This window comes from Bufo bufo, chromosome 9, assembly GCF_905171765.1.
Source record: "Bufo bufo chromosome 9, aBufBuf1.1, whole genome shotgun sequence".
Taxonomy (NCBI): domain Eukaryota; kingdom Metazoa; phylum Chordata; class Amphibia; order Anura; family Bufonidae; genus Bufo; species Bufo bufo.
In genome coordinates, this window is record NC_053397.1 from 107,779,505 (window position 1) to 107,792,026 (window position 12,522).

At 44.0% G+C, this 12,522-nt stretch overlaps 1 protein-coding gene across 2 annotated transcripts in view; it reads right to left on the reverse strand.

Moving 5' to 3' along the window:
• Window positions 1-12,522, reverse strand: part of TPR (translocated promoter region, nuclear basket protein) — a 213,965-nt gene that overhangs the window by 123,504 nt on the left and 77,939 nt on the right. For both annotated transcript variants that reach the window (XM_040408451.1, XM_040408450.1), the window contains exons 11-14: window positions 11,371-11,462; window positions 5,358-5,555; window positions 5,175-5,282; window positions 3,515-3,741 (exon numbers count right to left, since the gene is read on the reverse strand). In XM_040408451.1, coding sequence (XP_040264385.1) covers window positions 3,515-3,741; window positions 5,175-5,282; window positions 5,358-5,555; window positions 11,371-11,462 — 625 coding nt within the window. The remainder of the gene's footprint in view (window positions 1-3,514; window positions 3,742-5,174; window positions 5,283-5,357; window positions 5,556-11,370; window positions 11,463-12,522) is intronic.

The following is a 12,522-nucleotide window of genomic DNA, read 5'->3' on the forward strand; positions in this document are numbered from 1 at the left end:
CTGTATTTTATTATTAGGTAATTAACGTATTTTGTGCTGTCCACACAAAAGGTATTGGCCATAAAATGGCTGCTGATGGGGGGTCATGTGACCAGACAAATCACCTCCATCCAAACACTGCACCTGCACTAACCAAACAGAGGAAGTGCAGATGGCAGAGGCAATGTATCTGAATGGAGACGTCACATGACCCACCATCAGCAGCTATTTTATGGACCATACTTCTGTGTGGACAGTATAACAGACTATGGGGAAGATAATTGGATTTTTGTACTTACCGCAAAATCCCTTTCTCGGTCAATTCACTGTGGAACACAGCACCATGGGTATATGCCCAGCTACCACTAGGAGACTACACTAGATATGAAAAAGGTGGGCTATACCATCTCCACAGACACTAGGCTAATATGTACCAATAGCAGTAGGAGAGAGAAACAAAAAGCAAAGAACCAACATGTCCTGGACCGGGGAAGGAAAGAAGAGCAGCAGCCCGGTGACAGAAAGAGAAATGAAAACAAAGGGTGGGATCTGTGTCCCCCAACGAATTGAATGAAAAACTGATTTTAAGATAAGTACAAAAAGCCAATTTTCTCGTTAAAGTCATTGGGGACACAGCACCATGGCACATCCCAAAGCAGTCCCCGAGGGTGGCAATGAAATCTCAGGCAAAAAGTTGGGCGCACAGGTGCAGGAGAACCATGTAACCCAACAGGACCAGGAGAGGCCATAGCATGAAATGGTAGATAGAAAACTAAGGAAGTAAGCAGAGAGGCTCCAGGACCAGGAAGAGTCCAAAGAAAAAATTGTGGGAGACCGCCAGGATCCCAAGGACAAGTGCCTGGGAAAAAAGGCCATATGCAAGAAAGGAACAAAGGGAAACACCCAGCTCCACCCAAGGTGGGAAACATAAAGAAGCTAGAGGATAGGGAGCAGGGCTAGATGTCCTACGCAGGAACCGAGAGTTGAACAAGTGAGCACTAGAGAGCCAGAGGAAGGATCTGGAAGAACCAGGGCTCCCCCTCAAGAAACAGGAAAGCAGAACAACCGGAAGGTGTCTGTTGGTAATGGCCCAGCGCTCTACATATAAGATGCGCTAGGAGGAGGATCTATTAGAGGGCAGACCCAACAAGAAAAATTAGACCATGAGGGAACCTGGCAGAAGAGAAAATGCCTGGGAAAAGGACAGGAGCAGTCCTGAACCAAGGAAAAAAACTTCCTGGAGATAAAACTAAAGGAAGACCCTGTGGACCACCCCTCGGCAAAAGGAAGGAGATTACATAAGGCCTGGAAGCAAAGGAACCCGACCAGTAAGAGGACCCAGGCAAGGAAAAAAACTCTACATTGATTCAGACCAAAAACATGGCCTGTCCATGGCAAACCCAATGTGAAGGTCAGGGTAGAGAGGGAAGAAGTTAAAGGCAAACAGTATTCAGATGATCAGTAGATAGATGAGTGCTATTACATTAGAAAAAACACCTTGAAAATAAACTAAAGAACTCTAAAATAATAGATTTTATTGGTATCCTTAAAATGACCTAAGTGGCCGAACAATACACATAACCCTAAACGGGACGAGAAAAGGGCCCAGGAGTGAGTGACAAGAGGAGAGCAATCATTCGGGGACAGCACTATCCCTATTATGACCCTGATTGATCCACAGCCTAGAGGCATCAGCTGATGGTACATGATCTGTGACATGAAAAGGTCTTCCACAACCTCAATTTTATAGCAGAGTTTGGCTATTCCTCACCCAGTTTTAACCTCTTAAGGACACAGGCCAGCTAGGCCGATAGAGATACTGTGCTATCTATAAAAACACGGGAAAGTTTGGTTTAGTCCCAGCAGAAGCCACCCATTGGTGATGAAAAATAAATAAAAAATTACCCAATAGAACCCCTGGATTGCAGGAAATTTTTATTTTTTTTTTATATCGGAACACAGATGCGGCCTTATCACAGCAGGAGTCAGGGACTAAAAGTAGATGCTGCAGCCAAAAATTCTACAGCCAAAAATGAAGCATGATAAGATGGCGGACACCACGTGACCTTGGGGGGGGGGGGGGGGGAAGGAATTCCCTGAGGGGGTAGGGAAGGGGGGTCATAGGCCCGTAGACTTCAGCTACAACTTTCCCCACATTCTGGCAAAAGTTACAGTAAATGCGGCAGTGACGCAAAGACATGGCCCTTTTGATAAGGCACGCCCCTTTTCATCTGCAAAAAAGTGCATTAAAGCTCAAAAAGTTGCAAATCATGGTGCACACACACCAGGGCTGTGGAGTCGGTAGATAAATGTTCCGACTCAGACTCCTCAGTTTTATGTACTTCCGACTCAGACTCCCCGACTCCTCTGTATTAATATGCGAATGTATTTTATACATTCCTTGAGGGAAAGAAACGCAACCTACCACAGGACTACTGGCTGGGAAGCCAACAGTCTACTGTATTGCACAGTTTAAGTTTAAGCAAAAGACAAACACAATGAAAACAAAGTTACTTTTTTTTTTTATTAATCAATCAAGTGGCTGGATAGTAGCAGCAGGCATAAACATCAGGAACAGGATCTTTACAGGAATTTATCCGCTGCTGGGGGCAGTGGGAGGATCCAGGAAGGGGCATTTATTCTAAAACATGATTTTCCTAGGAGAATCCCATAGTCAGGTTTAAAGTTTAAGCTAACAATCGGAGTTTACAAGTTTTTATAGCCTTAGCTGAATGACAGCAGTTTTTCCAATGGTTTACAGCTTCAGTCTTGAACTATTGGCCCTCCATTCCCTTCACTTATACAAGTGTCTCACTCTCTAGTCCTGCAAAAAACATTTATTTAATCCCTTATCAGTGAGAGGCTAGGTTACACATGGACGCTGCGTTCCCTGTAAAAGCAGAACACAACACTATGGAAAGTATAAGTATTGCAGCTCCTAATTGTGCGTTGCGTGCCATATAGTGAAGCACATGAAAAGCATGCTTCTTCACGGTCACTTAACGTGTTCGTTTTGCGGTTACGTGAGGCACTGCATGCATTGGTCTTTATTCTTACAGTAGAAGTCATTAATTATAACTTTTTGTGAATTGGGACATTTAAACTTGCTTTTTTTTTTTTATTCCAGTCTAAATTTAGTAGGAGTCGGAGTCGGTGCATTGTTTGCCGACTCCGACTCCAGGTACCCAAAATTTCCCCCGACTCCGACTCCACAGCCCTGACACACACTGTACTTTAAGCCACAATTATGGCACATAGGACTTAATAAAATGTTCCTGTTTGTGTACCTTATGAAATCTAGAAAATGGTGCAAAATTTTAACAAAGGCTATATTAGTAAGTGCTATATAATCATAATCAGAAATTGGCCAACCCCTTTAAGTATTAACCAAGTTTGGCTTTTAATGATCAACTTTGATGCAATATGGTTGCACGCCATCTGCTCATTCGGCCAGAACAGACAGAGTGCTAGAAAGCAGCTTATATTTTACCAAAAACAACCCAACAACATTACTCAAGTGAATCAGATTGCTTACTGTGCGGCAGTAGCTTCTTGCTCTTCTTTTTCCCTAGCTTCCCCAAGCTCTCTCAATGCAACAAGGAGTTTCTGGTTCTGCTCCTGAAGTTCATCAATGTTTCGGAAGGTGACTAAATGCTGCGTTATTACTTCAGAAGAACTGCTGATATTAGCAGAGCTGACATCGTCATCTCTTTGAACATGGTTTCCTCGGGCCTCCTCCAGTTCAATTAACAAAACTTTAATCTATAAAGATATAAAGATCAAATGTTATTACTCAAGAAAAGAAAAAAAAGGTCAGACAAACAAGAAAAATGCGGCAGAAAATATTAAAGTAACCAAAATCATCTGACAATTCTACCTTTCTACCTAAAACACTTCACCAAATTGAGTAAAAGTTGTATTAGTTGTTCAAACTTACAAATGCCTGATCAAAAGTTTTAATAGCAAAAACAAAATCAGAATAAAAAATGACTAGAGATTAACTTATGCCAAATGGAATTAATATAACTACAAAATATAATTAAAAAAAAAAAAAACATGTTTCCTCCACTCGAAGATTTTAGAGTTCGGCTCCAGAAACTACCAACAGCCAGCTGATAGCGTCAGCAGCCACACATCCCCCAGGCACGAGCCACTCTTCAGAGCAGCTCTTTGCTCTGGCCTATTGAGTTCCGAGGTAGAAACTGCTAAATTACAGCTACATGCACCATTAGTACAGTCCAAAGTAGGGAGGGAAGTAGAGTAAGGCCTCATACACAACGACCGTGCCATTTTTTGCGGCCTGCAAAAAACGGAAGCAGTCTGTGTGCCTTTTGCAGTCTGCGGAACAAAATGGGCGACCCATTGTAGAAATGCCTGTTCTTGACCGCAAAACGGACAATAGGAGATGCTATTTTTTTTTGCGGGGCCTCAGAACGGACCAACGGATGCGGACAGCACACAGAGTGCTGTCCGCATCTTTTGCGGCCCCATTGAAGTGAATAGGTCCGCACCCGAGGCGCAAAAACTGCAGCTCAGATGCGGACCCGAAAAACGGTCATGTGAATGAGGCCTAAGGCCAAATAAGCACAACGTGTGCTGTCCATATCCGTAGGTCTGTTCCGTCTCTTATTACTGCCCATTGTGCAGACAAGAAGTTATTTAACGTAGGGCGGAATATGCAAAAGGGTAAAATGCAGAACATATGGTCGGTATCTGTTTTTTTTGGGTCCGCGATAGGCTGGGGCTACATGGTAACATGTCGCATGACATGAAGAACGGAATGTCACAGGGCGACATAGCAGCTAATGATTGACAATGGTGTAGCAATAGGACACACCACAATCAAAAAATCTGGATTTTTGAATGCAAGTAGGTATTAAAAGACGTGTCAGGAGGTTACAGGTTTTCTGTAAGATACATGGCATTCCTGCCATAGGTATTTTGGTTGGCCTTCCTCTGGAACAACCAGGTCTGAGAATTTTGGGGGTCATGTATCAAACTGTTGTAAAGTAGCACTGGCTTAGTAGCCCATGGCAACCAATCAGACTCCACCTTTCATTTTCCAAAGGAGCTATCCAAAATGAAAGGTGGAATCTGATTCGTTGAAGAAAAGACAAAGGGGATCATTTATCAAACTGATGTAAAGTAGAACGGCTTAGTTGCCCATAGCAACCAAACTATAGAAACAGCTGTACCTGTTGGGAAAGATCTTTCACTTGTAACTCCAGCCTCTGGTTTTCTTTTTCCAGCACTGAGGAAAGTTTGTTTGCCTTATCAGTTTCATTTTGCAGACGCTGAATTTCCTAAAAGTAAAATGAAATTAGCAAAATGCTAAGTCGGGAGAAAACTGAACAATGTGAAGTGAAAAAAATAAATACCTTCATAGCTTGTTCAAGCTTAGCAGATAGATTTGCCACCGTCTTCTGCATACGCTCATACTCTTCTCGCTGACGTTTCAGAATGGGGGCCTTAGCTTCCACCTCCTTCACTATGTCATCCAAGTACTTTGTAATTCTTTTATTTTCTTGCTTCTCTATTAACAATTGATCTTGAGTTTCCATGTATGCATTATACAGCTGCAGAAAAACACGTTTTACACTGAATTTATAAAGAATGCTGAAACCAGTGCAATAAGATTCAAAAACTACAACATATAGCCAATATAATATAAAACCATACCCAAATAAAAAAAAAATATTTAACGTAAAGGATGGAAGATCTGGAGACTCCTCACACCTTGTGATCAGTAGAATAGTTACATGGTGTACAGATGCATGAGAAGAGTAGGGTTTTCACAAAGATTCAATGCAGTTTCCGCAAAGAAGATTTTCACATTTAAAAAACTTGTGGTAGATGTGGAAAGATCTAGTAGAAAGGGCAGGAACTTTCTGAACAGTCCATGCAAGCACCGGAAACGAGCCAGATTCCACTATAGTCCACGTGGCATGGTGGTGCTCTGGACGTTTCCAGCTTTGTCGAGTACAATGAACTCCAGCAGGCTGATCTTCTACTGGAACATCCACCTAGATCAGGGATGCCCAACCTGCGGTCCTCCAGCTGTTGCCAAACTACAACTCCCAGCATTCTCGGCTAGCCTACAGCTATCAGCCTACTAGGGTTGCACTGGGTACCAAATTATTGATACCCAATTGATACTTTGTACCAGTATCGATTTGATACTGGGATTAGCTTTTTACTGATACTGGGCTGCGCTACTGTGCAGCTAGTATCACAGAACATGGCGAGCGCTGCCCTCTGTGCATGTCATGTTCCCTCAGCAGCACAGGGGAGAAGGAAGCAGTCTCTCCCTCCCCCCTGTGCCGCTGCCACCAATGAGAGGAGAGAGAGGCGGAGGAGGGGCGGAGCTGTGGCCACTGCGCCACCAAGATAATTAACGTTGAATACAGATACAGGAGGTGGGTGCCGGCAGCAGAATCACCCGGCCTCTATGACAGGGAGCTGCGATCAGCGGCAGTTAACCCCTCAAATTGTGCAGATACAGCAGCTTTGGAAAGCTGGGTAGCATGTGGTGGCACGCCGGGTAATTATAATGCCTGTAATGCACTGCTGATTTTGAAAAACACAATTTAAAAATAAAATAAAAAACAGCATTCCTTTTCATGCTTTAACCAATGGGCGTTCACGTCAATGCAAAGCTGCATTTACAGGTGTATTTGAAGAGCTGTGACCAAAAAACGCATGGACTTAAATGGAGCAATTTTTTTATGCTTCCCAATCATTTCAGTGGGAGATTCAGCTCTGATTTTGCCCCATGATAGGGTATGCTGCTTCTTTATTCCACGTGTGAGAAAAAAATATACAAAGCGCTGAGACCAATAGGACGCTGAGGTTCTGACATGTTTTTGGAGCAAATTTTTAGGCAGAAACGCTCTAAAATCAGCATACTATAAGTGAGTAAAAATAATTATGTGGACCATTATCCTTACTCCCAAATAGGGCTATAACTTGGCAGCTTATCCTTTCAAGGTGCTAGAAAAGCAAAACCATGTGGAATTCTAATAACCTGCAGAATGCTAAAGCTACCAATATAAATCTCCCTCCTTGCTTTTAAATAGTGCCATACCAAGGAAGATTTGCCTTTCAGGGTCCTGGGAATGATGGGTTACTTGCACTATGTAAGGGTAATGTTATATATGGACAATGTGTACAGCTCCACAAGACTTGTAATCCAGGTCTCCAATAAGGATGAATGTCATTTGATAGTGGACAAAGTGAGAAATCCCTCACTGTTTTGGAAGAAGCTGAAGTTTTGCAGCTTTTACCTCTTTCATGCGGCATTAGATGTCAATTGAAGTGAATGTAGATTTAAGCCATGCCCCTTCACAAACTTACTGTCTGCCCGTGAGCTCATACTAGTGCACAGTAGGTCTGCAGCCAAAGATGGAGAGGCAGGGAAAAAAAATTGGATTTTTTCCCTCACTGTAAAATCCCTCTCGTCTCATTCATTGGGGGGCATAGCAAAGACCTTGGGTATAGCTGCTGCCACTAGGAGGCAGACACTAAGCTAAAAGGGTTAACCCCTCCCACTAGCTATACCCCTCCCGCAAGCACTCAGCTAAGAGGCGCAAATACTCTGATGGAATGAGCCATCACCTGAAGGGGTGGCGCAGTGCTCTTGGAACGAGAAGCCTCGCTGATCAACATCCTGATCCAGTGACTGATAGCTAGCAGAGTCACCAGATCAACGTGCCACAATCCTCTGGGCCAATCCGGTACAAGGATGATTGCTGGAACACCCTCTGTTGAACTTCTTGAGGACCCTGGGGAGTAGCAGCAGGGGAGAAATATGTACAGGAGTATGAACTTGCGCCAGGGAACCCCCAGGGCATCGGTCACCACCGCCTGGGGGTCTGGATCAGGTCACGAAGCATGGTACCTAGTTGTCCAGTGTCCCCCACTTGTTGCAGACTTAATAAAAATAAAATAAAAAATGGCAGGATGGAGGGACAATTCTCTGGGGTCCAAGCGTTCCCTGTTTAGAAAGTCCACTATCCAGTTGTCCACTCAGGGGATGTGGACTGCTGACAGAGCTGAAATAGTTTTTTCTCCACCCAAGGAAGACCTTTGCCGATTCTTCCGTTGCCGCTTGGCTGCCAGTTACCTTCTGGCAATTTAGGTAGGCCACAATAGTTGCACAGTTGGATTGAATCCTGACTGGGCAGACAGAGTGCAGTACAACACAAAAAGACTACCCGAATAAAGGGATAGTGCAATAGTAGTCACAGTATCCAGTGGTAGTGCCCTTAGACCACCTGTTGAGAGGTAAAGACATTAGGGCACTAGGGTTGCACCGGGTATCAAATTATCGGTACCCAATCGATACTGTACCGGTATCCATTCGATAACGGGATTTGCAATTTCACATATAAAATATACAAACAATAAACATATTACATATTGCCACGTCCAAAAAGTCCAAACTTAAAATCTAAAAAAATATCTCCTACGCAATTCACCATTTTGTTACCTTGTCCCCCCCCAAAAAAATAGGATAGGACTGTTCGATTATGGGACGGACGTTCCATAAAATGCAGAATGCACACAGCTTTTTTGGGGTTTTATTTTTTTCGCGTGGTATTGAGCATCACAATACTTTTTTATGGTATCGAATAAAAATTTTGTTATCGTGACAACACTAGTAGGTACCACGAGAATTTCACACCCAGGATACACCGGTCCTGTCCACCAAAAAGGCCCAGAAGGCACTGCCTAGCAGGCCTGAAAGCCGGGGGCCTTGTGTAGGAGCAGGGGCGACCGGAAGAACATCCGGCCAGAAGGGAATGCGGTGGTGGGGCTCTCCAACACGGTTCAGGCCTAGAAGGCGCTAAGGAGATCACCACGGCCAGATGACCAGAAGTGAGGTGCCGGGACAGAAGATGTGGGTGAGATGAGGCTACAGAGGTTGCAGTCAGGGCTGGGGAATGCAGGACAGAGGTTGCCGTCAGGGCTGGGGAATGCAGGTGCAAGATAGTGGAACTGGAGGCCACGTGTGACAGAGGTAGGATATACTCCAGAAAGTTAGTGTACCTTCCGTCCCTGGGCTTGCTGGGGCCTGTGGTGCCACTGCAAAGCTGCAGAAAAGACTGGGCTGTGCCAGAAGGGTCCTTCTGTCTCCCAAGTCTATCCCTTTCTTTGGGGAGGGGACCAGTGAAACACGTAGGGAAGGACCAAGGCTGGCAGGCGGCAGATTTGGTGGTCCTCCGTGCCACTTTGTTCTGTCCTTGCTACTGTGGATGTTAGGAGACCTACTGCTTTGCTGCCAGGTGGGTAACTGAGGGATAATTAAACCCTGAGCCCAACTTTGTTTCTAAAAATCAAGACCTGCAGTGCAGATGTTTGCCTCCTACAGAACTAATCTAAAATGGATTAGCTCAATGCTTGCAGGAGGGGTATGGCTTTTGGAAGGAATTCCTTTTTTTCGCTTTATACGACGCACTTTTTTCCCCTAAAAGTGGGGGGAAATGGTTGTGCGAATAGTATGCTTTATGTGCCGGGAATAGGGAGTAAAGCTCTGCAGGCACTTGTAATACTCACCCTTCCGGTCTTCATTCCTGGGGCCGGTGCTGCACTGTCCTGATATTTATGGGGCTCCTCTGATCTGATGTGAGGTATGATGAAAAATAATTTTTTTCTTATTTTCATCCTCTTAAACCTGGGGTGCGACTTATAAAGCGAAAAATATGGTAACACTTTTTGCTTAGTGTCTGCCTCCTAGTAGCAGCAGCTAAACCCAAGGTGTTTGCTGTGTCCCCCAATGACACGGATGAGAAAGGAGACACTTCAGTGTCAGCAGAATCTGTTTAACTGCTTTCCATGAAGTAAGGACAAACTTTTCTGAGCAGGTTATGCTTCATTTTCTGTTATTTTTCATGGTACAGTGGCCTTATAAGTGGGCAGAAATTAAAATGTAATTATTAACCCAAGGGTCATTGTCTGCAACGTATTGTAGAATACAAGTTGAATTAAGCAGACAGAAATGTGGTCCAAAAGGAGAGAACAAAATTTTATGTTTGGAAACGTAGAATGAACGTGACACTACCATCATTTTATAGACAATCTCATACATAAATTGGACTTGCAATTATTTAGCATATGATTAGTTCTGCAGATTCTTGTCATGTAACGGCATTGTTACGGCTTTGCTCCTGGTGGTAGAACAATCTTTTTATTCTTGTATACTACAAATTACAACCTGCTCTCACATTCCCTAATAGCTCAGTGTGTTCCTAGGTTGATTCCCAAGTGAAAGGTCACTGGTTTGAATCCAGGACCAGCAATGAAGAGTTCATAATAAAAGAGAAACAGTATCATCCAGCTCATCGATAGCAGTATCTCAGCCAAGAAAATTGCCAGAATGCGATGAGACGAACAACAATAGTCTGATGGATGCAAATGGGTCAGGAAGAAAGAAGGGAAAACAGGGCTAAGGCTACATTCACACGACCGTATGAGTTTTGCGGTGTGCAAAAAAAAAATACAGATGGCATCAGTATTGCATCAGTTTTTTTGCGAATCCATTGGAACAATGCCTATCCTTGTCTGCAAAACAGACAAGAATAGGACATACTCTTTTTTTTTTTAACAGGGCTACGGAACAGACATACGGATGCGGATAGTACACCATGTGCTGTCTGCATTTTTTGCAGACCCATTGAAATGAATGGGTCCTCAACCATTACGCCAATACTGTGGGTATGAAAAGGACGATATAGCAGACAACGGACCAACGCATATATAGAGAGACTGGTAAAGAAATGGTTCAATGACCATGAATTAGAGATGCTGGATTGGCCCACACAGTGCTCAGACCTCAACCCAATCGAACACTTGTGGGTAGAGTTGAAGAAAAAGCTGTATTTGTACCCAAGTGAGTCGACCAGTACGCACCAACACTGGAAACGTGTAGAAGAGACCTGGGAACAGATCTTGGTTGAGACATGCGTGAATCTGATCAAGAGCATGCCCAGAAGGATTCAGGCAGGGTTGAAAGCCAAAAGGTGGATTTACAAAATACAAAAAAATTAAAATGTAGAATTTTAGGAGAAAAACAGTAAGAATGCAGTTACATGACAAGAATCTGCATAACTAATCGTATGCCAAATAGTTGCAAGTCCAATTTATGTATGAGATTGCCAAGATGATTGCATACATCGAAGCTCTAGTGCAGTTGTGGTGAACCTATGGCAAGGGTGTCAGAGGCAGCACTCAGAGCCCTCTCTGTGGGCACACGCACCCTGGAAAAAGTCTATGGTGTACCATGAACTGCCCAGGCAGTGCAGGCTATTAGAGCTAAATTATGAAGTACATGAGAGAGAAATATGACACTATCAATTTATTTACACAGTCAAGTCAACAAGGTGGTAACAGTACCTCTGTCAATTTCATGCCTGGCTTCACAACTTTTGCCACAGCAGCAGCTGTTGGGGACATGGCAGTTAATTCCTCTTCAGTCAACATAATACCTGAAGAGAAAGAAATAAGGCAATTCATGACATTAATATTGGATGTCAAAAAAGGATTACTCACTGGTAATTCGATTTTCCAGAACCCATGACAGCCCAACGAAATACAATCCGCCCCCACAGACAGGAAACCTGCAAAATAAAAGGGCGGACACTCCTCCCAATTCAGTGTGATATCTAAGCATCGGAGGAAGTCCGCTTATATGAAGCTTAGATGATCAACAATATATATAATTTTTTTTTAACTTCAAAAGGGAACCTGTCACCTTCAACAAAGATCCCAAGCCGGCAGCAGTACCTTAGAGTAGACAGCAGTATGTTTGTATCCTTTTCTTCCTGCAGGCAGAGAAGCAGAAGCTGTAAAAACTATCTTTAATCCCCTGCCGGTGCGCTTCTCTAGTCAGGCTTGAAGTCACGGAGGCAGCGGCCTCCTTGCTTCAAGTCACGGTAACCACGCCCCCTTCCCTGCCCCTTCACCGTAACTGACAGCCGGCAGTTCGGCAAAGCAAGCCGAACGGTCGTGCATATGCGCTGTCAATCACAGCGAAGGGGCATGGAAGGGGACGTGGTTACCGTGACTTGAAGCAAGGAGGCCGCTGCCTCCGTGACTTCAAGCCTGACTAGAGAAGCGCACCGGCAGGGGATTAAAGATCGTTTTTACAGCTTCTGCTTCTCTGCCTGCAGGAAGAAAAGGATCGTTACAAACATACTGCTGTCTACTCTAAGGTACTGCTGCCGGCTTGGGATGTTTTTGGAGGTGACAGGTTCCCTTTAACGTACAAATCAAACCAAATATCTTTTTTTGCTACACCGGGAGTATAGAATAACCAAAGAACCCAGAAGGGACGGAAATAAGGGTGCTGTCGTGGGTTCATTTTTCCCCTCACCCACGACAGCACCACAAGTGATTTACCAAAAGGAAAAACATCAAGGCGGTAGAACAGAAAGCACCTTTTCGCCAAAAGATGAACCCGAAGAAGGAGTTTAAATCAAGCCGGTAGTGTTTAAAAAAAAGTTGAAGGAGAAGACCAGGTAGCCACTCTGCAAATATCTATGGGGG